This window comes from Ranitomeya variabilis, chromosome 4 (genome assembly GCF_051348905.1).
Source record: "Ranitomeya variabilis isolate aRanVar5 chromosome 4, aRanVar5.hap1, whole genome shotgun sequence".
NCBI lineage: Eukaryota > Metazoa > Chordata > Amphibia > Anura > Dendrobatidae > Ranitomeya > Ranitomeya variabilis.
The window spans coordinates 258,379,626-258,406,860 of NC_135235.1; the positions used below are offsets into that span (position 1 = coordinate 258,379,626).

The window sequence follows — 27,235 nt, forward strand, 5'->3', positions numbered from 1 at the left end:
ACTTTTGGGTATTTTCAGCCATATAGAACCCTCAAACTGACTTCAAATGTGAGGTGGTCCCTAAAAAAAATGGTTTTGTAAATTTTGTTGTAAAAATGAGAAATCACTAGTCAAATTTTAACCCTTATAACTTCCTAGCAAAAAAAAAATTTCTTTCCAAAATTGTGCTGATGTAAAGTAGACATGTGGGAAATGTTATTTATTAACTATTTTGTGTCACATAACTCTCTGGTTTAACAGAATAAAAATTCAAAATGTGAAAATTGCGAAATTTTCAAAATTTTCGCCAAATTTCCGTTTTTTTTCACAAATAAACTCAGAAATTATCGACCTAAATTTACCACTAACATGAAGCCCAATATGTCACGAAAAAACAATCTCAGAACCGCAAGCGTTCCTGAGTTATTACCTCATAAAGGGACACTGGTCAGAATTGCAAAAAATGGCAAGGTCATTAAGGCCAAAATAGGCTGGGTCATGAAGGGGTTAAAATAACTTCCTAGAGACCTCTCCCAGACTGAGGCTTTATCTGCTCTGACTCAGCAACTATAATATATATTTAATATTAAATGAGTTGTGCAGGACTGAGTTATTGATGACGTAGTCATATGATCAATATCAGATTAGTGGGGTTGGACATACGGCCTCCAACAAATCGGCTAGAGCAGAGACTGGATTTAAACTGCATAGCACGTCTTCATATACTTAGCAGGTAGCGGCTGTTCCCGGGTACTGCAGCTCAGCTTCTGTTCACATGGCCATGATGTGAGCTGCAGTACCTGGCATCTGCCACTACACGGTGTATGGAGCCATGTCTTCCTGGCTGCATACGCGGTTTACATCTGGCGGCTGCCAGAGCTGATAACATGATCAGTGGGTTGAAGACACACTCATTTGCTATTGATAGGCCATCAATATATAAGTATTGGACAACCCCTCTGAATGCTTATTATTTGTATCCATACACCAGTGACCATATTCCCCCACCCTGTTTAGAGGGGTTTGTCTTCGTATGGGGTTGTAGTGCTGAACCAAATTGGGGTGATTTATGGGTGTTCGATTCCATTCCCAGGGATCCGGTGGTTTGTGTACTTGGGTATGTGGAGGAAATCTTGGCCGACGAAACTGCAAAAATGGCAGTTGCTAGATTATTGTTCATTGCGAGAAAAGTGATTGCAAGGTATTGGATTAGGGAGGAACCTCCAACCAGACGAGAGTTTATTGCACAAGTGAATCATATTGTCCAGCTCGAAAAAAGTATATATAATAAGAGGAATAGGATGGGGTTTTTTCAAAAGCTGTGGCAACCATGGCTGGATGGGAATAATTGAGGAACTGTGGTAAATGATGCTAATAGTATAACATGTATGTAATGTTTATTCTCTTCTTTCCAAGAGTATTGTATGGTTGGTGTTGGTCTTCAGAGGGGGGAGGGGTTATTTTCTTGTTAAATCAAAAACACAAATGTACTTTGTTATATGAGTGGATACCATTTATTATGCTCAATAAAAATCTATCTGATTTTAAAAAAAAAGAGGGGTTTGTCTCATGAGAAATGCTTCAAAAGATATACCAAAAATGCCTGATAGAGGCCGGTCCCACCTCTGGGACGAACACATGACTGCTCGAACCCCCGTTGCTGCTGACCACAAGTGAGTGGCTGTGTATTACTGTACCATGGGGCTCTTCAGGTATTATTATTATTTATTTATATAGCACCATTAATTCCATGGTGCTGTACATGAGAAGGGGTTACATCAAAATACAAATATCACTTACAGTAAACAAAACTAACAATGACAGACTGGTACAGAGGGAAGAGGACCCTGCCCTTGCGGGCTTACATTCTGCAGGATTATGGGGAAGGAGACAATAGGTTGCGGGTTGCAGTAGCTCCAATGGTGTTGAGGTGGCCGTGTGGTCTTTACAGGCTGTAAGCTTCTTTGAAGAGGTGGGTTTTCAGGTTTCTTTTAAAGGATCCAAAAGAAGTGGATAACCGGATGTGTTGGGGCACTGAATTCCAGAGGATGGGTGATATTCGGGAGAAGTCTCGGAGGCGATTGGATGAGGAGCGAATAAGTGTGGAGGAGAGGAGGAGGTCTTGGGAGGACCGGAGATTACGTGAGGGAAGATATTGAGAGATTAGTGTGGAAATATACGGAGGAGAAAGGTTATGGATGGCTTTGTAGGTCAGTGTTAGTAATTTAAACTGGATACGCTGGGAAATTGGGAGCCAGTGAAGGGATTTGCAAAGAGGTGAAGCAGGAGTGTAGCGAGGAGAGAGATTAATTAGTCGGGCAGCAGAGTTAAGGATGGACTGGAGGGGTGCGAGAGTGTTAGAAGGTAGGCCACAGAGGAGTATGTTGCAGTAGTCGAGGCGGGAGATGATTAGGGCATGCACAAGCACTTTGGTAGAGTGTGGGTTGAGGAAAGGACGGATTCTGGAAATATTTTTGAGCTGGAGGCGACAAGAGGTGGCGAGAGCTTGGATGTGCGGTTTGAAGGACAGGGCAGAGTCAAGGGTTACTCCGAGGCATTTTGGGGACAGGGGAAAGTGTGATTTCATTTATTTTAATAGATAGATCAGGTAGGGAAGATATGCGTGATGGAGGAAAGATAATGAGTTCAGATTTGTCCACATTGAGCTTGAGGAAGCGAGAGGAGAAGAAGGAGGATATGGCTGATAGACACTCTGGGATTCTGGACAGCAGAGCGGTGACATCTGGGCCAGAGAGGTAGATCTGAGTGTCATCGGCATATAGACGGTACTGGAAGCCATAGGACCTTATGAGTTGTCCCAGGCCGAGTGTATAGATTGAGAAGAGTAAGGGTCCTAGGACAGAGCCTTGGGGGACACCAACAGAGAGGGGGCGATATGAAGAGGTAGTATGGGAGTAGGAAACGCTAAATGTGCGGTTGGCAAGGTATGAGGAGATCCAGGATAGGGCAAGGTCTTTGACCCCAAAGGAAGAGAGGATCTGTAGTAGGAGGCAGTGGTCAACTGTGTCAAAGGCAGAGGACAGGTCTAGGAGGAGGAGTATAGAGAATTGTCTGTTAGCTTTGGCTGTAAGTAAGTCGTTAGTAATTTTGGTCAGGGCAGTCTCAGTGGAGTGGTGGGGACGGAAGCCAGATTGTAGGTAGTCGAAGAGAGAGGAAAGTTCAGCATTGACGTGCTGCTCAAGGAGTTTGGAGGCAAATGGGAGCAAAGATATGGGGCGATAGCTGGACATAGCGCTCGGGTCAAAGGAAGGCTTTTTGAGGATAGGTGTGATTGTGGCATGTTTGAAGGCAGAGGGGAAGGTACCAGAAGTTAGTTAAAGGTTGAAGAGATGGGTTAGGGATGGGATTAGTGTGGTGGTAAGGTTGGGGAGGAGGTGGGATGGGATGGGGTCAAGTGCACAAGTGGTGAGGTGTGATTTGGCGAGAAGATGAGCAAGCTCCCCTTCAGAGATTTTGGAGAGTGAAGTTATGGGGTTTGGGCATTGGTCTCTCATACAGAGGGGTTGTGGTGGTTGGACAACAAAGACTTGCCTTGTTTGGTCTATCTTATTTTTGAAGTGCGTGGCAAAGTCCTCGGCAATGGTTAGGGAACTCGGAGGGGGCAGTGGTGGGCGGAGGAGGGAGTTAAGTGTTGAACAACTGTTTGGGGTTGTGGGATAAGGAAGATACGAGGGTTGTGAAGTAGGCCTGTTTAGCAGAGGTGAGAGCTGATTTGGTATGACATCCACACCATTCATTTCACCCTTTTCAATTACAGGTAAAATCTGCACCATTGTTAGTTTTTATCATTGTAAATTCCCAGCGGAAATTACACAGCTGGAGAACTTGTAGGTTGAATAAGATGCATTTAAAGGTGTTATACTAAACGTGCCCCCCACCCCACTCCAACTCCCTCCCCATAAAATTAAGCTAAGCACATATCAGTTGGGCACCAGGGAAGCTGGCTGTCAATCAACTTGACATCTCCAGTGATGCCTGTTGGCAGAGCAGAAGAGAAGGAATTGCTCTGTGGAGGTGACATCACAGGAAGGAGATGAGGGAGAGCTGGTCACAAAGCAGAAGAAACAGGTACATAGCAACTACCTGCCGATAAGTGGTTATAACCACAGGAGAAAAAAATCCCAGATAGTCCCTTTTTAAAATACTTCTCAAATATATATTGTTGGGGAGAGTGAAAAAAAACAAAAAAACACCTTTCTAATTTAGTAATAATAGATGTTAGATCTGGTGCTTTAAAAAAGCAAGGCTGGATTCAGCCAAAGTAGCGTGGAAACGTGGGAGATCTGTGCTGCTGTCTTCATGCTGAAAGTAGCAAGAAGACAGGTAAGATGGGGTGTGTATTACGGAGCATCAGGAGGGTGCTAGATACAGCACCTGTTTTCCACGGTGTGTTGTAAATATCTTTGTACAGTTAACTTAAGGCCAGGTTCACATTTGATTTTACCGTTACGTCAGTAGCTCTCTCGAGGGTTATGTCTGAAGCCCTGAAAAATGCCATTCAGACAAATGTGCGACGGGACCATTAATGGAATTGATGTAGACGGAGTCACTGCCTGCCCCTGACAATGTTTTCAGCTGTATGAGTAGGATACCAAGACGTGGTCAACTTTATCTCGAATCCCGCCTCATACAGCTGAAAATTATGTCTGACAGAGCCCATAGGGACTACATCTGCATCATAACAGTCAATGGCTTCTGCACATATACCCAGATTTCTTTTTCCAAGGCTTCAGATGTAAGCCGTGACAGAGCTACTGTAATTAAGGTAAAACGCAATGTGAACATAGCCATATTGTTCACATGAATCTGATTATTCCTTTTGCAGTTACGTCCTATTAGAGATTTACCCTATGTAATATGTAATAAACAGATGGCGCACTTGTATGAAAATTAGGAGTCAGAATGGGGCTTAATAGTGCAAGACATCATCCAATTTGCTATTGACAAATATTTGAGAAAACACAAATAGTTTAATCTACTGTCACTTTCTGTTATTTTCAGAATCTGTACATAAGGAATAACACTATTTGTGGCCATTTATATAACTTGTATCCTGCATTTTTCACTAGTTTTCCCCTCTCGCAGGCTCTCCCTAATTTCCAGTTGTCTCTGAGTTAGTGGAGATAGTAGCTGCTATGATACCATTAGTATATTGAAAGTTTGTTGAAACTACATTGACAATTTAAAGTGGCAAAACAGCTTCTGGAAGAGGACCTTTATTGTTTTATATATCATTCAGTTAAGTTATCAAAATGAAAACTAAAGGTAACATAAAAAGCATAGTATAAGTAGAAGTTTATTTTTAAACTCTCCTTAAATGTGCACCCATGAGATCTTGACTTTCTCTGATCGCCCATGACGGCACCACGGAGAGAGGGGATCCGCCCACCAAGGACAGGAAACCTACGGATAAAAAGGCGGTACCACTCTCCTGCATCAGTTGGTTTCCTGTCCTTGATGGGAGACCTACGGACTTACCAGTTCGACGTTGGAATTCCGGGGCCAACCAGTCCGATTCAGGCAGCTGGGGTCCCTCTGCCTCGGCTAGGGTGGTGACCCGAAGCGCCACCGCTGGGAGCCAGGGGCGACAGGGTGTGCGGGGGAGGTGACAAGGAGTTCGCGGTCACCTCCCCAGGTAAGATGCAGCAGCGGCAACATCCAGGGGGGTCCCTCTGTGGTTGCGGGAGGTGCAGCGCGACCCTCCCTAAAACAAGCTTCAGTCTGCACGCTGCACCGCCATCGGGCGTGCAGAGTAACGCGCTATAGGGGCTGCATAGGACCGGGGGCGCCGGTCAGCAGTGCCATAGCTGCTTCCTGGGCGCCATCTTGAAAGTTCGGCGCATGCCCGGGATCTAAACTGGTCTCGCGAGTTGGGAGCTTCCGCGCAGGCGCCGGCAGATTACCGCTCGAGCGCTGGGCGCGGTCTGCGCTGACGGTGAGCCGCTCGGACGCTGGGCGTGGTCTGCGCAGGCGCCGGCGGCGCCAGACGCTCGGCGCGGTATGTGGGCGCCGGGCTAATGCGCAGGCGCCGGCGTTCGGCGCTCCTCTCCGTGGACTGCGCAAGTACAGAGGGCAAGCGGCGGGAGGATTTAAATAGAGTAATCCACATCCTCCCAGTGGCTCTGCAGTGATAAGCAAGAGCCTCATGAGTAATAGTGCCGCAGCGCCAGCTCAACCAAGTGTCAAAGCAGCATCCGCAGACCAGCAGCAGTATGAGCGACCCGACATCACCTCAGCCCGAGTCACCTCCACCTGTAGCATCGCCGCAGCAGCAAAAAAGGCGACAGCAGAAAGGGCACCAGGACACCAGCAAAGAACACCAAAGGTCCCAGCACAGTAAGGAGTCCAGTACGGCGTCGGGGGAAAAAGCCAGAGGCAGAGAATCCCCAACCGGTATTTATGGGTCCTGGAGGTGGTAAGTGGATCTTCGTGAATGTCAGAGACAGTAAGATTGTTATTTGTCTCTTGTAGGGGAGGAAAAGCGTATGTAAAACTAAGCACAAAAGTTGCGCCATCTGTAGAGAGGATCTTCCACCTACATGGGATAAGAGACTATGCAATACTTGCATTCAGCAGACTGTATCTGAAAACCTTCCTGGGTTTGCAACAGACCTTAAAAGCCTGATTAAGGAGCAAGTAGAGGACACCTTCAGATCACTAAAAAGTGGGAAAAAAAGGAGAAAAAACAGACTCGGGTCCCCATCTCCCATCTCAAAATCAGAAAGCGATAGTGAGAGTTCAGTGTCCTTCAACTCCTCCACCTCATCTTCATCATCTACTTCTTCCTCGGGGGGACATAACTGTTTCCCTCTAGAAGATACTGATGGCCTCATAAAAGCCGTGAGAAGTACCATGGGTCTGGTAGACTCCCACCCTAAAAAATCGGTACAAGACATCATGTTTGGGGGCCTGGAACAGAAAAAGAGAAGAGCTTTCCCTCTTAACGAAGCAATAGCAGCCTTAATTAAGAAAGGCTCTTTTAACGCCAAAAAGAAAATACCCCTTCGAGGAGGAATCCTGCTCCTTTTGGGAGAAGGCCCCCAAATTAGATGTAGCAATCGCTAAAGCCTCAAAAAAATTTGCCCTCCCGTTCGAGGACATGGGGGTCCTAAAAGACCCTATGGATAAGAAGGCAGATGCCTTTCTCAAAGGTGCCTGGGAGGCAGCGGGAGGAGGCCTGAAGCCGGCAGTAGCGGCAGCATGTACTTCACGCTCCCTGATGATTTGGCTAAACCAACTAGAGGGTCAATTAAAGGGGAAAACTTCCAGGGACTCAATGCTGGACACATTACCAGTAATGAGAGGGGCCGCGGCTTTCCTAGCTGATGCCTCGGCCGACTCCATCAGGCTATCCGCCAGAGCAGCAGGGTTTGCTAATGCGGCCAGGCGCGCCCTCTGGCTTAAGAATTGGCCAGGCGACCTACAAACGAAAACAAAACTGTGTACCATCCCCTGCGAAGGAGAATTTCTGTTTGGTTCCACCCTAGATGACATCTTGGAAAAAGCGGGGGACAAGAAAAAGTCCTTCCCCCCCCTCTGGGTCTCCCCTCTTATAGGAAGCCCTTTCGGAACAAGAGGTTTTTCCGTAGGAACCCGGGGAGAAGCCAGGGGAAATGGGAAGATAAAAAGAACAAAAATAAGGGGTTTATCTTTAATAAAAACCTCAATGACAACAAAAAACCTTCACAATGAAGGTTCGCCCCAGGTGGGGGGGAGATTATCTCTCTTTCTCCCAGCCTGGGAAAAGATTACCTCAAGTCGATGGATACTAAACATCATAGAGTCGGGACTGAGGTTAACATTCAAGAGGTACCCTCGTCCCTCTTTCAAGATAACACCCACAAGATCCTCGGCAGAAGAGCAGTTGACGCTAGAAAACGAGGTTGTCGGGTTAGTAAAAAAAGGAGTACTCCTGGAAGTTCCCCCTCAGGAAAGAGGGCAAGGTTACTATTCCCCTCTATTCCTGAGGAAGAAGCCAGATGGTTCCTTCAGGACCATTATCAATTTGAAAAACCTAAACAACTACCTAGAGGTTCAAGCATTCAAGATGGAAACAGTAAAATCATCTATCAAAATGCTGTTTCCTCAATGCTTCATGGTGGTCCTGGACCTGAGGGACGCACATCATCACGTCCCAATACACAAGGATCACCAGAAATTCCTCAGACTGGCAGTCCACATCCAGGGAGTCCTAAGTCACTTCCAGTTCTCAGCTCTACCATTTGGCTTAGCAATAGCCCCGAGGGTTTTTACAAAGTTGGTCGCGGAGGTAATGGCTCACCTCAGGGAAGAAAACACCCTGATCATACCATATCTGGACGATTTCCTGGTGATAGGCTCCTCCCCGCAACATTGCAAGAGTCAACTAGATCTAGTGATTCATTCTCTAAAAGATCTGGGTTGGCTAATAAACCTAGAAAAATCCAGACTGGTGCCTTCTCAGGTTCAGGAGTACCTAGGTCTCACTCTAGACTCCAAACAAATGGAATGTCGGCTCCCAGAGAGCAAAATACAAAAGATAAAAAATTTAGCGTTAAGAGTACAATCTCTTCCCTCCATAACACTCCGTCAGGGCATGTCCCTATTAGGCTCTATGACCTCCTGCATCCCGGCGGTCCAGTGGGCCCAACTACATTCAAGAGATCTCCAATGGCAGCTACTGTCAGAGCAAATCCTTCTAGGAGAGCATTTAGACGGGCGGTTAACATTGTCTCCTCGCACCAATCACTCCCTGACTTGGTGGACGTTGCAGGAAAATCTTTCCCAGGGAGTCCCATGGGTAATCCCGATCTCAAAGGTCCTAACTACGGACGCAAGCCCCTCAGGGTGGGGGGCTCATCTGGGCGATCTAGTAGCCCAGGGCATTTGGTCTCCGTCCCTTGCAAACAATTCCTCCAATATGAAGGAACTCCTGGCAGTAAAATTTGCCCTTCAGGAATTCTTGGGAGTCCTTCAATCTCACCATGTAAGGGTGATGTCGGACAATCAAGTAGTAGTATCTTACCTAAATCATCAGGGGGGTACCCGTTCCAAAAATCTAATGGAAGTGACCAGCTCAATCCTTCAAATAGCCGAGAGCAACCTTCTATCCCTGACAAGCCTACACATAAAGGGCGTAGACAACTACAAGGCAGACTTTCTAAGTCGATCCAGCCTAAAACAGGGGGAATGGGAACTAAATCCAGTGATATTTACTCAGATCACACAAAAATGGGGTGTTCCCAAAATAGATCTCTTCGCGAGCCATTTAAACAAAAAAGTAGCCTCCTTCTGCTCCCTATCTCCCTTGGGGAACCCAGTAGCTGTGGACGCTTTCCTGATCTCTTGGGGTCACCATCTGGTCTATGCCTTTCCTCCTCTCATTCTGATTCCAGCAGTGCTGAGGAAGATTCGGGAGGACGGGGCATTGGTCATCTTAATTGCCCCGTTCTGGCCGAAGAGACCTTGGTTCTCATGGATGAGGAAGATGTCAATATCCGACCCGTGGGTATTACCAGACCTCCAGGACCTATTGTCGCAGGGCCCAGTCTGTCATCCGCGAGTCAAGAACTTGCACTTGACAGCCTGGCTCTTGAGAGGAAAATATTAGAAAACAGAGGGTTCTCTTCGGGTTTAATCTCAACTCTGTTAAAAAGTAGGAAGCCGGTTACAACAAAACAATACGGCAAAATATGGAAAAAGTTTTTGTCTTCTTCAGGTGCAAAAATAGGGAAGGAGATTCCCCTTAATTCCATATTAGAGTTCCTACAAAAAGGTTTGGAGATGGGTTTAGCCACCAGTACCCTAAAAGTTCACGTAGCGGCATTGGGAGCATTATTCAATTTTGACTTAGCTTCAATTAGTTGGGTCTCTAGATTCATCAGAGCAGCAGGAAGATCGAGGCCTCTGCCAGTGAAAGTGGTTCCACAATGGGACTTAAACTTGGTCCTTAAAGCCCTGACTAGTCCACCATTTGAACCATTACATGAAACTTCAATAAAAAAACCTATCTCTCAAAACCGCTCTGTTAGTCGCCCTCACTTCTGCCCGTAGGGTTAGCGACTTACAGGCTCTCTCAGTTAATCCTCCTTACACACAATTTTTAGAGGATAGGGTCATTTTAAAAACAGACCCAGCATATCTCCCGAAAGTGGCTTCGAAATTTCACAGGTCTCAAGAGATATCTCTCCCCTCCTTCTGTCCCAACCTTACAAATAGGGAGGAACAAACATTACATACACTGGATGTAAAAAGGTGTCTCTTACACTACCTAGAAGCCACTAGAGAGAGTAGGGAGGATTCCTCTCTGTTTGTGTGTTTCCAGGGTCCCCGGAAGGGGAAAAAAGCTTCTAAAGCCACCATAGCAAGATGGATCACGGACGCCATCAGTCTTTCATACTCGGCAAGTGGGATGTCCGTTCCCGGGGAGGTTAAGGCTCACTCAACAAGGGCAGTGGCAACTTCCTGGGCGGAGAAGGCCGGAGCTTCTATAGACCAGATATGTAGAGCTGCTACCTGGTCCTCACCATCCACATTCTATAGGCACTATAGATTGGACCTAATCTCTTCTTCAGATCTTACCTTCGGTAAAAGGGTTCTGGAAGCGGTGGTCCCTCCCTGAATGTACTATCTATGCAATTCTCTCCGTGGTGCCGTCATGGGTGATCAGAGAAAAATATAGTTCTTACCGATAACGGTATTTCTCTGAGCCCATGACGGCACCACATTCCCTCCCTTCACTTATGGGTGTGCACATTCAAAGAGTGCCATAGTCTATTCATAATCTACTTTTAGTTAAAATCACGCGGTATCTTACTAGGCTAAACAGTTAAAATTTGCAAATGCCTTAGTAGTCTCCCATCATTCTCTATGTAAACAAACTGATGCAGGAGAGTGGTACCGCCTTTTTATCCGTAGGTTTCCTGTCCTTGGTGGGCGGATCCCCTCTCTCCGTGGTGCCGTCATGGGCTCAGAGAAATACCGTTATCGGTAAGAACTATATTTTTTGTCTTTTCCTTTTCCTTTAACAAATAGGAATTTATATTTGCTAAGATCATGTCCTAAAACTATCACCTCATTGACAGTTTTGATTTACAAGAGACCGCTCCTGAAATGTAAGTACTGTATACTAATATATATCTTGTAATTGTTTTATTATTACACATCTTAGTTCTTAAATATATACCATGTGTTTATATTTAATTTAACACTTCATAGCAAGAAAAGAAAAAAATCTTGCTAAAAAGTGCGTGCGTCTTATAGTCCAAAAGCAGCTGCTTCTGATCAAGAACACTGACCGCATCCTTCCTGATTACTGCAAGAACTTCTCTCTTACTCACCTCCTGCCATGTCACCAAGACCTGCCCATTATTCTATAATCTTATTTAACGTGTACCTCCAGTTATACCAAAAGATTATTTTGGCAACATTTTCAGTTTCCTTAGAGAATGTTCTCTATAGCGGTCTCCTACTTTATACTGTGTTTTGTGTATATTTGTACATAGTGGTCCTATGAGACCACACAGATCACAGTCAGTCTACTTTTTGAAGGCAAAATCGCCAATGAAAGCGATAAAAAACAAAACCAAATGTATTTGGCACATGGCTCCCCATCACTGGGAGTTGAGAAGAAGCAATGGTCTCCCTCTGTTCATTTCTTTGGAAGTTCCAAAAAGGTGAGAGATTTGTTTTATAAATTGCATCTATTAGGAATTTATGGCTGCCCTAAATGTTATAAATCAGAATGCATCTTCTGGCACATATCCGATTTACTAATGTTACTGTCAGAGAACTCTTTATATGCTGGCGGTAAAGTAAATACCTGTACATGTGGTTCCGTAGCCGTGGACTCAGGGACAGCTTCTGTTAACGCTGAGTTGCTCCTTGTTGGAAAGATAATCTCCTTGGTCTCCTAGTTGATAATTGGGTTCTGAGAACGCAACCAAGGAATGCCTAAAATCACAGGAAAATGGGGAGAAGAAATTAGCAAGAAAGAAAGTTGCTCCTGATGATTAGGCTCCAACAAAATTTCAAGGGGTACGGTCTCCTGATCCACAGGCCCAGAGATTAAAGGTGACCCATCCACTGTTTCCATGGTAATTGGAGAGGCTCTTTGCTGAATTTCAATACCATGTTCCTTGGCAAATGCAATATCCATGAAATTGCCACCTGCCCCAGAGTCAATCATAGCTGCACTGGAAATCCACTGTCCTGAACACAGGATCATAATAGGGAGAGAACAGTGAGAGTTCTTTTCCTTAAGCTCCTTGGGGGGTGAAGTCATAGAAAGTGAATGGAATACAGCGTTTAAAGGCAGGCTACATTCAGAGATGTCAGACTCATCATCACAGTTGTCATACTCCCCTATTGCTGCTAGCACCTTGTTAGGCCGTCTAGGACACTTAGGACGATTGATCAAGAAGTGGTCAGACTGGCCGCAGTAGAAACATAGACTTTCACGAAGGCGATGCTCCCGGCGCTCATTGATCTCGCGCCTCTGAACGGAATCAATTTGCATGGGCACCTCCTCCACCTCCCGAGATGTTTTACCTGCAGGCTCTTTGGAAGGAAGGGAAAAGTTAGAAATACGGTTATATGCAGCAAACTTCTCCTGCCTACGCTCAGTAAGGCGAATGTCTATGCGCACACAATGCTGTATAAATGTCTCTAGCTCTTGTGGTGACTCAGAGCGAGCTAGTTCATCTTTTACAATACTAGACAGACCCCTTTTAAAAATAGGCAATTGTGCATAACTGTCCCAATTGGTATCTACCGCTAATCTCCTGAATTCAGTAGCATACTCAATAACAGAACGTTTAGCCTGGCGTAAAGACAATAAAGCAGATTCAGCGGTTGCACGGCGATTAGGATCATCAAACATTAATGCCATAGCGGCCAAGAAATCATCCAAGTTATTTAACCGTGGGTCACGAGACTCAATCATCGGATTCGCCCAGGCGAGCGCTCGTGCGGTCAGCAGCATTATTACACACAATACTTTGGATCTATCATTAGGAAAACGGTCAGCATGCACATCTTAATATAGCATACCTTGATTCACAAAGCCATGAAATTTGTCGCGATCACCATTAAATCTGAATGGGGGCAACTTAGGTGGGCTAGCTGGTGGCGGTTGCCCAGAGGGAAAAGTCGCTTGTGCAGCTATTTGCGTGCTTATGTCCTGAAAAGCCCGTCCATACTGGGACTCTATGCCAGCAAGTTTGTTTTCCTGGGTTGCCATGTGGGTGCTTAAGTCCTGCAAAGTCCGTCCAAACACTTGTTGATTGTGTTCAAAGCTTCCAAACTTCTTTTGCAGACCTTCCACATCTTTCTGCAGTGATCTAATTATGGAAAACACCTGCTCTAATCTGCTTTCTGCAGTCATTGTTCCAGCAGTCTCCTCTTTTCTGGCTATAGTATCCTACCTTGCATCCAGCTCCTGACTCTGATTACTCCCTGGCTGTATACCTGCTCCTGTGAACCTGTGTGGTGATCCTGCTACTCTGCTCTGAGTTCCTGCTGCATACACAAGTTTCCAGTAATCCTCCTTCATCTGCTGCTCGTGTTTACTTCCATCTGCATTTGCTGGACATGTAAGGTGTTGCTGCTCTGCAAAAACCTGAGACTATTACCCAGGCCTCCTTGGTTGAGCTAAGATGTTATTTGAACTGCCTTATAAGCATATCTATCTGTGTTTTGGACTAAGCAAGGACTTATTCGTGTCAAGTATCCTCAAGAATAATTGTGCTTCATAGACTTTCTGTGTGATTGCATTTTTCTCTGAAGTTCCCTATAGACTGCTAAGCTGCGTTTAACATTTACACCAAGTGTTGTGGACTTGAGTTTCTCTCTGCACCTGTTTGAATCACCGTGTGATAATATAGACTTTACCACTTATAAAACTGTGTCCTGTAGTTGTCTTGTCCCATGCAAAGAGTCTCCTGAGTTATCCCCTATAATTATTACAGTTACCTTGCAGTTCTCTGTCACATTGGTCGCTGTTACCCATCCTGATTTTGCGTTACATGAACTAAAGGGGGTGGTTTGGACTTGTTGTATTTTGTCATACCATTGGAATCCTACAGTTACTGTGTGCACTAGGACATTAATGGCTTCTTTGGTCTCGCAGACTGTCTCCGTTCCAATTATTTCACTTTATTTCTTAAATGCAACTTTTTGTGATAAAACACCTGTCAGAACTATTGGCTCTCAGTATTACAAGAGTCGCGAAAGGTTCAAAATATCAATATTATATATTAAGATGAAATCCACAAGCTTCCATTTATGAGCTGTGCGCAGCTAGTCCCATTGCTGGTATATGTACCATAGCTTTTCGTAAAATGTTGTGACTAGATTATATCAAGATCCTGAGCTCAAGACGGGAAACAATTTCTTTTTTTTTTTCTTCTTCTTCTCTAAAATGGAATGTTTAAAGCAATCTCGGCTGGCACGCCTGACACTCGACAGACCTTTTTTGTCGACAATAAACATTAAGGATCTTTTTCCTCTAAACAGCCATGTATCGCTTCTCCATTCTCATAATATTTTACTTAAGAGGTTTTTTGGTACCCAAATGCATTACCGAGCATTTGTCTACATTAAATCTCTGCTGCCATTTATCAGCTCATTTCTGTCTTATGTCAGTATATTTTTGGATTCCTCGTGCCAACGCTTCATAGCATTTATCTAGTGTGTAGCAAGAAATACCATCTGTGAAGTCCTGAGCTTTACACGGTCACCCTCCCCAATAGTGAATCCATAGTTATCCTTTTATTGATGGCTTTATCAATTAATGCGGTTGTTAGAGATTGAGAAGACATGAAAAGTGACACTGGATGGAATTAAAAGACTTTTCACAAATGCGAAATAAGCGAATTGGATGATTTCCCCTCAGTTTTTTTAGGGTCAGAGGTTTGACTTTCATTTTTACCTTAGTGGGCTAAAAATTGGTGAGATTCTCGTTTCTGGAAGGTAATAACTGTGAGTAATGGGTGGAGGTTGATTCTTTCCTGTATCTGGCTGGCAAAGCGTAGCTTTGGCAGGATTTGGCCTGATTTTGTTGTTTTGTCTACTACCTGTTCAGTAGAGTATAGTGAGGGAACTGATTTACCTATTTTCGAAGAAAAAATTCACCAAAAGAGAATCACCAATGTAGTGAATTAATTCACCTATGAATTCCAATATCCAGTGAATAAGCGAAACATAGATCAGGCGAAAATTTACCTCCCATCCAGCTGTGAACTAACACACACAAAATGTTATTTTTCAGCCATGTAATAAGATGTCTGTGTGTCTTATATAGAGCAGCTAATAGAGGAGGACAGGGCTGCTTCTAAAGCGTTTTCCTTCATTCACACATCTGTTTCCAGATCAGTTTTTACCTATGTGTCGTTCTTATGTCTCTGTTTTACATCTGTGGTGTTACATTTTCTTTCTCATCCTTATTTAAAAAAAAAAAAAAAATGAAGACCGATGGCTGTCCGAACCTTTTTTTGTCCATTGACTTTTGGCAATAGATCAGTTAAAAATGGAGGAAACACTAATGAAAAACTGATGTTAACAAACAGAAGACATCCTTTTTTTTTTTTTAATGTGCTGTGTTTTTTTTTTTTTTTTTTTAACAATCCTCCATAGACTAAAACGGAGTCTCACAGATCGGATACATGGATCCTTCCCCATCCAACCCCACTCGCCCTACCATGAAAATGTGAATGGATCAGTTAATCTCTGGGTCTATGCACATGGACTAGAATAAGGGATGTGTTAATGTAGCCTAAATCTGCAACCGGAGGACTTTTGGCGCGTGAAAGCTCTTCCCAAGCCTCTGTCACTCCAGCTCTATTCTCCACCTCCTCCTGCTTGACAGACACTCTAAGCTGTATGACTGCAAGGAAAGGAGTTGTAAGTCAAGCATGGGAAGGCAGCACTGAGCGGGGAATAGAAGTGGAGTGACATAGGCTTGGAAAGTGCTTCCAGGCATCCTGAAAAAGTAATTTCTTTTCATTAAATCCTCACACTGTTGACCTGATATACAAGTGTGTTAAGATTGTATTCCTACTGTACTTGGTGGAGGAATGCTTTCTGTAAAATCACAGGTTTACCTCTGTCTTGCTGACTTCAATTAAATAGGTTATAAAGACAGTTTTCATATATTTCATTGCATGAACTCCATGCGATGAGTTGCTGTGATTGAAGTTAATGGATGAACAATAGCTTGACAACTTTTTTTTTTTTTTATGATGATGAGTAATTATTTTCTCAAAGTAATTTTTTTTTTTCCTTTTACAAAGATTTATGTCAGGCTTTTGACTTTATCTCACACAGCAGTAAGGAGCTCACTTTGTTTTCTTGAGAGGTTAATGCCCAACTCTGCTCGAAACCTGAAAGTTCAAGTTTAAGAGCATCTGTCACATTATGAGTTACAATCAGTACTACGTTACAATATATTTTTATGGGAGATTTCAGTTAAATGATGTCTCTTGAGTTTTACTCTACTTCAGAGAGTGTTTTGACTAATCGTTTTCTGTTACTGAGGGGTTTTTTTGTGCTTTTTAACAGATCTTTCTCCATAGGATAGAAGATAACTTGCTGATCACTGGACCCCTTTGTGTTCCTGAGAAAAGGGCTCTGCAGAATGGAGTGAATGCCAAGCCTGATCACCACCTCTCCATTCATTGTCCATTGGACTGCCAGGAAAAGTAGTCTGCTTAGTCTATTGACAATAAATGTAGAGGATGCAACCATGCTTGACCTTCGCTTCATTCAGATTGGGCTCCCTATTCTTGGGACCACTGGGTGTAGTTACTTACAGTTTGCTCACATCTGCATGTATAAAGTAGCTGAGATTCTCAGCCAGAAAGTTAACAAGTGTAAGGTGTTATTTTCTCTCACTTGGCATCCGTATGTCATGCGACTTCTATGTGAGTGTGCGTTTTTCCTCACCTACTGCGCTTCACACATGCCACCAATGAGTAAAGACAGCAAAGCGGTGCCGAGAACTTTACTTTCAGAACTGTTTGCCTCTATGGTGTTCTTAGCTGTGACTATTTGCTAAGATGATACAAACTTGTTGTGGTTTACCATCCATATCACATGCGTGTGCAATGCGTGTTTAACATCAGCTTTTACATACTGTAATTCTGTCATTTAAAACTAGTTTACAAACTAATAAAGCAATGTTATATACAGAAATAGATACATAGGATATATGTTATAAGCTCCCTATAAATAATAAACTAGCTCCCTATAGTGCCTTTCATGTGGCATTAAAGGGTGGTTAGCCTTATTAAAACTATTCAATAAATAATTAATTTGAAAAAAAAATTAAATTAGCCTTTTTGTTTTTCGCTCCCCTGCTTCCCAGAGCCATAACTTTTTTTATTTTTTCCATCAATATGGCCATGTGAGGGCTTGTTTTTTGCGGGACGAGTTGTACTTTTTGAATGACACCATTTGTTGTACCATGTAGTGTACTAGAAAACAGGGGAAAAAAGTGCGGTGAAATTGCAAAAAAAAGTGCAATCCCACACTTGTTTTTTGTTTGGCTTTTTTTTTTACTAGGTTCACTAAATGCTAAAACTGATCTGCCATTATGATTCTCCATGTCATTATGAGTTCATAAACACCAAACATGTCTAGGTTCTTTTTTATCTAGGTGGTGAAAAAAAATTCCAAACTTTATTTAAAAAAATAAAAAAAGAAGTGTCATTTTCCGATACCTGTAGTGTTTCCGTTATTCGTGATCTTGCTGGCGTTTTGACTTTTCTTCTCGCTACTCATTTAGCGATCAGGTTAATACTTTTTTTTATTATTGATAGATCGGGCGATTCTGAACGCGGTGATACTAAATGTGTATGTTTGATTTTAGATTGTTTTATTTTGAATGGAGCAAAAGGAGGGTGATTAGAATTTTTATTTTTTTTATATTTTTAAAAACTTTATTTTTTTTTTAGGCATGGGAGACTAAAGGCTGCCATAGCCCGATCGGCTCTGCTACATAAAAGCGATGATCAGATCTGGCAAGCCGGCACTGACAACCATAGCTGTCTCCAGGAGACCTCCAGTTGTCATGCCAACACATCGGTGACCCACGATCACGTGACGGGGTCACTGGTGTGCGTATTTCCGACGCGATTGCCAGAAGCGTGATTTAAATGCCGCTGTGGGTGTTTGACAGCGGCATTTAAGGGGTTAATAGCTGTGGGTGGATCACAGTTCCACCCGCGGCTATTCCGGGCACATGACAGCTGTTCAAAACACCACCGTAGTCCGACATTGGCGTAAATGTGCGCCCGATGTCGGAAAGGGGTTGATAATAGCTTGCAGTTGTCTGCATAGCCTTTACTGGTTATATAAAAGAGGGGACCCAAAAAAAGACATGGGGTTCCCCATTTTTAATAACCAGTAAAGGCTAAGCAGACAGCTTCTGGCTGATATTAATAGGCTTGGTAAGCTCCATGGATAGTGGCCTCTTGTCAGAATAGTAACACCACCCCCAATCTGTCTGTTTTCCCTCAGCTGGTTGTTAAAAATAAGAGGGAGCCCAAGCTAAAAACACCAGCCTTCAGCCGCCCAAGAAATGGCGCATTCATTAGAAGTGCAAATTCTGGTTTGTAGCTTCGGCTCTTCCATATTTTCCCTTGTGCATTGGCAATCAGGGTAATTGTTCTAGGATTGATGTTAGCTGTGCAATGTCTGCTGTCATCACGCCCAGGGGGGTTAGTAATGGAGAGGTGTCTGTCAGACACCCCCATTTCTAACCCCATAAATTAAAAGAGAAAAAAAAGTACTTTATTTGTAAAAAGCACTTCCTGGCCATTACCCTTTTTAACCCATTTATACAATTAAAAAAGTAATCCAAAGGGTCCTCAGTAGTCCATAACATGGACGTCCCACAACGATCCCAGGGTACATCAGGAGGCTATGATGAGTGGTAACATCAGTAGCGATGCTGCTCACCACGGCTGTCGGAACACACACAGAGTAGCCTGTGAATCCGCTGCTGTAACGAGCTGTGTTATCAGTAAGGTTATCGCAGTTCACAGCCGATGAAATGCAGTAACCTTACCGACGTCAGCGCTCTCGGCGTGTGAACTTACTGCCTGTTCTCATGCTGCAAGTGGTGATGTCAGTAAGGTTTCTGCAGTTTGACTGTGAAGTGCGATAACTTACTGACGTCACTGCTTTTCACAGCAGCGGATTCACACGCTACTCCGTGAGTTCTGACGGCCATGGTGAGCGGTAATGATGTCACTGCTCATCACAGCCTCCGGATGTAGCAGAGTCTGTGATTGTCGTGGGACATTCATATTATGGATTTCAGCAGACCCTTTCGATTAGTTTATGGTATTAAATGGGTAAACGAGGATAATTGTTGTTGCGTGTTTTACAAATAAATGACTTTCCTGTGTGTTTTGTTACTTTTAACTTTCGGGATTAGTGTCTAAAGGCTGAGTCACATATAACGATATCGTTGCAACGTCACGCTTTTGGTGACGTAGCAACGATCCCGCTAACGATCTCGTTATGTGTGACAGCGACCAACGATCAGGCCCCTGCTGGGAGATCGTTGGTCATTGGGGAATGATCAGGACCTTTTTTTGGTCGCTGATCACCCGCTGTCATCGCTGGATCGGCGTGTGTGACGCCGATCCAGCGATGTGTTCACTTGTAACCAGGGTAAATATCGGGTTACTAAGCGCAGGGCCGCCCTTAGTAACCCGATATTTACCCTGGTTACCATTGTAAAAGTAAAAAAAAAAAAACAGTACATACTCACATTCTGATGTCTGTCACGTCCCCCGGCGTCCACAGGGTTAAAACTGCTTTCGGCAAGAGCGCTGCTAATATGCACGCGCTGCTGCCGAGAGCTTCCCTGCACTGAATGTGTCACGCCTGTGGACGCCGGCGGGGGACGTGACAGACATCAGAATGTGAGTATGTACTGTTTTTTGTTTTTTTTTAACTTTTACAATGGTAACCAGGGTAAATATCGGGTTACTAAGCGTGGCCCTGCACTTAGTAACCCGATGTTTACCCTGGTTACCCGGGTGCTGCAGGGGGACTTCGGCATCGTTGAAGACAGTTTCAACGATGCCGAAGTTGTTCCCCTGATCCTTGGTCGCTGGAAAGAGCTGTCTGTGTGACAGCTCCCCAGCAACCACACAACGACTTACCAACGATCACGGCCAGGTCGTATCGCTGGTCGTGATCGTTTGTAAGTCGTTTAGTGTAAGGCCATGTGCACACGTTCAGTATTTTTCGCGTTTTTTCGCTATAAAAACGCGAAAAAAACGCTAACATATGCCTCCTATTGTTTACAGTGTATTTTGCATTTTTTGTGCAAATGTTGCATTTTTTTCTGCGAAAAAATCGCATTGCGGAAAAAAAAGCAACATGTTCATTAACCCCTTCACCCCAAAGCCTGTTTTCACCTAAGTGACACGGCCAATTTTTACAATTCTGACCACTGTCACTTTATGAGGTCATAACTCTGAAACGCTTCAACGGATCCTGGTGATTCTGAGATTGTTTTCTCGTGACATATTGTACTTGATGATAGTGGTAAAACTTCTTCGATATGACTTGCATTTATTTGTGAAAAAAACTGAAATTTGTCGAACATTATGAAAATTTAGCAATTTTCAAATTTTTCGTTTTTATGCCCTTAAATTAGAGAGTCATATCACATAATATAGTTAATAAACAACATTTCCCACATGTCTGCTTTACATCAGCACAATTTTGGAAACATCATTTTTTTTTGTTAGGGAGTTATAAGGGTTAAAAGTTGACCAGCGATTTCTCATTTTTGCAACAAAATTTGCAAAACCATTTTTTTTACGGACCACCTCACACTTGAAGTGACTTTGAGGGGTCTATATGACAGAAAATGTCCAAAAGTGACACCATTCTAAAAACTGCACCCCTCAAGGTACTCTAAACCACATTCAAAAAGTTTATTAACCCTTCAGGTGCTTCACAGGAATTTTTGGAATGTTTAAAAAAAATTGAACATTTAACTTTTTTTTCACAAAATTTTTACTTCAGATCCAATTTGTTTTATTTTACCAAGGGTAACAGGAGAAATTGGACCAAAAAAGTCGTTGTACAATTTGTCCTGAGTACGCCGATACCCCACATCTTGGGGTAAACCATTGATTGGGCACATGGCAGAGCTCGGAAGGGAAGGAGCGCCATTTGACTTTTCAATGCAAAATTGGCTGGAATTGAGATCGGAACCCATGTCGTGTTTGGAGAGCCCCTGACGTGCCTAAACAGTGGAAACCCCCACAAGTGACACCATTTTGGAAAGTAGACCCTCTAAGGAACTAATCTAGATGTGTGGTGAGCACTTTGAACCTCCAAGTGCTTCACAGAAGTTTATAATGTAGAGCCGTAAAAAAAATTAATATTAATTTTCACAAAAAATGATCTTTTTGCCCCAAATTTTTTATTTTCCCAAGGGTAGCAGGATAAATTGGACCCCAAAAGTTGTTGTGCAATTTGTCCTGAGTACGCTGATACTTCATATATGGGGATAAACCACTGTTTGGGCGCATGGCAGAGCTCGGAAGGGAAGGAGCGCCATTTGACTTTTCAATGCAAAATTGGCTGGAATTGAGATCGGAACCCATGTCGTGTTTGGAGAGCCCCTGACGTGCCTAAACAGTGGAAACCCCCACAAGTGACACCATTTTGGAAAGTAGACCCTCTAAGGAACTAATCTAGATGTGTGGTGAGCACTTTTAACCCCCAGTTGTTTCACTAAAGTTTAGAATGTAGCGCTGTGAAAATTAAAAAATCATTTTTTCTTTCCACAAAATGATGTTTTAGCCCGCAATTTTTTTTCCCCCAAGGGTAACAGGAGAAATTGGACCACAAAAGTTATTGTCCAATTTGTCCTGAGTACGCTGATACCCCATACATTGGGGGGAACCACTGTTTGGGCGCATGGCAGAGCTCGGAAGTGAAGGAGCGCCGTTTGAAATGCAGACTTAGATGGATTGGTCTGCAGGTGTCATGTTGCATTTGCAGAGCCCCTGATGTACCTAAACAGTAGAAACCCCCCACAAGTGACCCCATATTGGAAACTAGACTCCCCACGGAACTTATCTAGATGTGTTGTGAGAACTTTGAACCCCCAAGTGCTTCACTACAGTTTATAACGCAGAGCCGCGAAAATAAAAAATATATTTTTTTCCACGAAAATCATATTTTAGCCCCCATGTTTTTATTTTCCCAAGGGTAAGGCTGGTTTCACACTTGCGTTTTTATCTGCATGCGTTTTTTAAAAAAACGCATGTGTGAAAAAACGCATGTAAACGCGGTAAAACGCGTTTTATAGAAAAACACAAGAAAACAGAAAAAACCAAAAAACCCTAACCCTACCCCTAACCTGAAATACGTGGCACTGAAATACGTGGCACTGAAATACGTTTATATACGTATATACGTATATAAGTGCCACGATATTTCAGTGGCCACGTATATAAGTGCCACGTATATAAGTGCCACGTATATAAGTGCCACGTATAAAAGTGCCACGTATTTAACGTAAATGCCACGATATTTCAGTGCCACGTATTTCACTGAAATATCGTAGCACTTAAATACGTGGCACTGAAATATGTGGCACTGAAATATCGTGGCACTGAAATATCGTGGCACTGAAATATCGTGGCACTGAAAGACGTGGCACTGAAAGACGTGGCACTGAAAGACGTGGCACTGAAATACGTGGCACTGAAATACGTGGCACTATGACTGTCAGAAAATGTTCATTAAACGGTTAGGGATGAGTTTAGGGGTAGGGTTAGGGTTTGGATCCCTTTATCACCTTGATGGTGGTGGGTGACTTTTCAGTGTGTGTTCTGGTTTTTTTCTATAAAAACGCATGCGTTTTTAACGCAAACGCGTTGAGATCGGACGCCATGTCGCGTTTGGAGAGCCCCTGATGTGCCTAAACAGTGAAAACTCCCCAATTCTAACTGAAACCCTAACCCCAACCCTAACCCTAGTCCTAACCCTAGCGCTACTTTCACACTAGCGTTTTTTTGCATACGTCGCAATGCGTCGTTTTGGCGAAAAAACGCATCCTGCAAAGTCATCTGCAGGATGCGTTTTTTCCCCATAGACTAACATTAGCGACGTATTGACACACGTCGCAAGCGTCGTGCGACGGTTGCGTCGTGTTGTGGCGGACCGCCGGCAGCAAAAAACGTTACATGTAACTTTTTTTGTGCCGACGGTCCACCATTTCCGACCGCGCATGCGCGGCTGGAACTCCGCCCCCACCTCCCCGCACCTCACAATGGGGCAGCGGATGCGTGGAAAAACAGCATCCGCTGCCCCCGTTGTGCGGCGCTTGCACAGCATGCGTCGGTACGTCGGGCCGACGCAGCGCGACGGCCCCGTACCAACGCTAGTGTGAAAGTAGCCTAACGGGAAAATGGAAATAAATATATTTTTTAAAATTTTATTATTTTTCCCTAACTAAGGGGGTGATGAAGGGGGATTTGATTTACTTTTATAGCGTTTTTTGGGCGGATTTTTATGGTTGGCAGCCATCACACACTAAAAGACGCTTTTTATTGCAAAAAATAGTTTTTGCATCACCACATTTTGAGAGCTATGATTTTTCCATATTTTGGTCCACAGAGTCATGTGAGATCTTGTTTTTTGCGGGACGAGTTGACGTTTTTATTGGTACCATTTTCGGGTACATGACATTTTTTGATCGCTTTTTATTCCGATTTTTGGGAGGCGGAATGAACAAAAACCAGCAATTCCTGAAATTCTTTTAGGGGGGGCGTTTATACCGTTCCGCGTTTGGTAAAAAGGATAAATCAGTTTTATTCTTCGGGTCACTACGATTACAGCGATACCTCATTTATGTAATTTTTTTATGTTTTGGCGCTTTTACACAATAAAAACTATTTTATATAAAAAAATAATTGTTTTTGCATCGCTTTATTCTGAGAGCTATAACTTTTTTATTTTTCTGCTGATGATGCTGTATGGCGGCTTTTTTTTTGCGGGACAAGATGACGTTTTCAGCGGTACCATGGTTATTTATATCCGTCTTTTTGATCGCGTGTTATTCCACTTTTTGTGTGGCGGTATGAGAATAAAGCGTTGTTTTTTGCCTCGTTTTTTTTTTTTTTTTTTTTTTTTTTTTTACGGTGTTCACTGAAGGGGTTAACTAGTGATATAGTTTTATAGGTGGGGTCGTTACGGACGCGGCAATACTAAATATGTGTACTTTTATTGTGTGGTGTTTTTTTTATTTAGATAAAGAAATGTATTTATGGGAATATATTTATTTTTTTTTCTTTATTTAGGAATTTTTTTTTTTTTTTTTTTTTTACACATGTGGAAAATTTTTTTTTTAACTTTTTTACTTTGTCCCAGGGGGGGACATCACAGATCGGTGATCTGATAGTGTGCACAGCACTCTGTCAGATCACCGATCTGACAGGCACGTTGCAGAGGCTTGCCGGCGCCTGCTATGAGGAATTCTCAGCAGACGCCGGCAAGCAGGGTCATCTTATGAACCGGAAGGAGTCCCGCGGCCATCTTGGATCCGGGGACTCCTTCCAGGTCACCGGAGCAGCGCGATCTCATCGCGTTGCTCCGGTGGGAGAGCGCAGGGAGCCCCCGTCCCTGCGCGATCCCCCTCTATGCCGCTGTCACTATTGACAGCGGCATCAGAGGGGTTAAATGCCCCCGATCGGCGACAGCGCCGATCGTGGGCATTGCTGCGGGGTGTCAGCTGTTATATACAGCTGACACCCGCACCCGATCACCGCAGCGCTCAGCGTGAGACCGCGGTGATCGGGGCGCCGTACTAGTACTGCGGCTGGCACTAATGCAGTGCCGGCAGCGCCGTACTAGTACGGCGCATGGCACGAAGGGGTTAAAAATGCGGAATTGCGGGGATTCCGCACACCTAGGTGTGCATTGATCTGCTTACTTCCCGCACGGGGCTGTGCACACCATGCGGGAAGTAAGCAGATTATATGCGGTTGGTACCCAGGGTGGAGGAGACGAGACTCTCCTCCACGGACTGGGCACCATATAATTGGTCAAAAAAAAAGAATTAAAATAAAAAATAGTCATATACTCACCTTCGATGGCCCCCGGAGTGTTCCCGCCTCTCACCGCTGCATGCTGCCGCTTCGGTTCCTATAGATGGTGTGGTTCAGGACCTGCGATGACGTCGCTGTCTTGTGATTGGTCGCGAGACCGGTCATGTGACCGCTCACGTGACCGCGACGTCATCGAAGGTCCTGAACCACACCATCTATAGGAACGGACGCCGCTGAGGATATCGGCTGTCTGCAGAGGGTGAGTATAACCATTTTTTAAATTTTTTTTATTATTTTTAACATTCTATCTTTTACTATTGATGCTGCATAAGCAGCATCTATAGTAAAAAGTTGGTCACACTTGTCAAACACTATGTTCGACAAGTGTGACCAACCTGTCAGTCAGTTTTCCAAGCGATGCTACAGATCGCTTGAAAAACTTTAGTATTCTGCAAGCTAATTACGCTTGCAAAATGCTAAAAAAGACGCGAAAAAAAAGGGAAAAAAACGCCAAAAAAATATGCGGATTTCTTGCAGAAAATTTCCGGTTTTCTTCAGGAAATTTCTGCAAGAAATCCTGACGTGTGCACATACCCTAAGTGTACCTTAACAAGACGCCTCTCCATTCCTAACCCCTGGGCTTGATGACAGCGGACATTGCAAAGCTCACATTAATCCCAAAACCATTACCCCAATTGCCAATGCACCAGGGCAATCAGGAAGAGCAGAGACTAAGCACCAAAATTGTCACATCTAAGGCATTTCTGTGGCGGCTGAGGGCTTGTGTTGTTAGTTTGGGAAGGGACCATTATGCATGGCCCTTTCCAGACTATTAATATCAGCCCCCAGCTATCTGCTTAGCCTTTGCTGGTTAGTAAAAATAGGGGGGGGCGGCACGTCTTTTTTTTCTTTGATCCCCGGTAAAGGCTAAGCAGACCGCTGTGGGCTGATATTAATAGTCTGAGAAGCTCCATGGATATTGGTCCCTTCTCAGAATAATATCAGCCCCCAGCTATCTGATTTCTTTCAGCTGGTTAGTAAAAATAAGGGAAACCCCACATCATTTTTTTTTCTTTTATTCGCTTAATACAAGTACACAAAAATACACATTCAAGTCACTGATTGAGTGAAGAGCGAACGTGCTCGGCTAACGTGTTATCGCAGTACCTTGATTGTGCTCGAATAATATTATTTATGTATGTATTACATTATGTCTTTGGAGTGTGGGAGGAAACCGGAGAACCTGGAGGAAACCCACGCAAACAAGGGGAGAACATACAAACTCTTTGCTGATGTTGTCCTTGGTGGGATTTGAACCCAGGACCCCAGTGCTGCAATGCTAACCACTGAGCCACCGTGCTGCCCTGTTTTGCAGCTGTTAGGCAATAACCTGCATGTGTTGCAGCTGCAGGAACTCGAACATATTATGCGAGCACGACCGAGGTATTTGGAGAACACCCGAGCATGTTCAGGTGACACGTTATCTGAGCATGTTCGCTCATCACTATTGACTATATAGCTCATTGACATCTTCCTATTCTATTTATTCTGACGGTTCACTGTGAATTCACTGTACTTGACTGATGAAATGTTAGGTTTCCTATGAGATGGGTGCGTAAAAATTGGATGACACATGCATGGTCGGTGTGCTGTGCAATTTTTTTTTCTCGCCTCCTACTGACTTGCATTGGCGAGTCTCTGTTGTTTTAAGCGACCATACCCAGCATGCTGCGATTTCTTTCTTCACCCCAATTCCACATGAGCAAAACTCAGAGATGAACATTTGGTGCGAGTGCAATGTATGTTTGCTTTTTCACATTGCACTTTCTGATTGTATACACTGCTGTGTGGCCACAGACTAAGGGTTCACTCATCTAACTAAGATTTTGTTGTTTATTTGTAATACAGCTCTTGACTTGGAAAATTAAAACACAAAGGCCCCAAATTCTTGGGACATGTTGAGCATGAAGCATGAAACTTTACCCAATCAGCATACCACTTATTGTTTGTCTTAGCTAATTATGATGCATCATTCCATTACTTTTTTCTGCAACTTCCATCAAAGCGGAAAACCCCAAATACGCAGTGGCTCCTCCGCGAGGTAGACCTGGCCTATCCATGTGTAGCACTACATTTCCACTGCTGCCGATAACCTAATGTGTATATTG

The 27,235-nt window shown here is 43.8% G+C and overlaps 1 protein-coding gene across 13 annotated transcripts in view; it reads left to right on the top strand.

Annotated features, from left to right (window-relative positions):
- The window catches only part of LOC143764254 (uncharacterized), a 201,317-nt gene that overhangs the window by 32,248 nt on the left and 141,834 nt on the right, over positions 1 to 27,235 (top strand). For 6 of the 13 annotated variants that reach the window (XR_013213126.1, XR_013213125.1, XR_013213130.1 and 3 more), the window contains exon 3: positions 11,064 to 11,093. The exons of 6 other annotated variants lie outside the window; for them this stretch is intronic. Coding sequence is in view for 2 of the 7 variants with exons in the window: in XM_077249670.1 (XP_077105785.1) it covers positions 11,064 to 11,093 (30 nt within the window). In the remaining 5 variants the exon portion in view is untranslated. Of the gene's footprint in view, positions 1 to 11,013; positions 11,094 to 16,536; positions 16,608 to 27,235 lie in introns of those variants that run through there. One more of the 13 variants, XR_013213135.1, reaches the window with a different exon arrangement.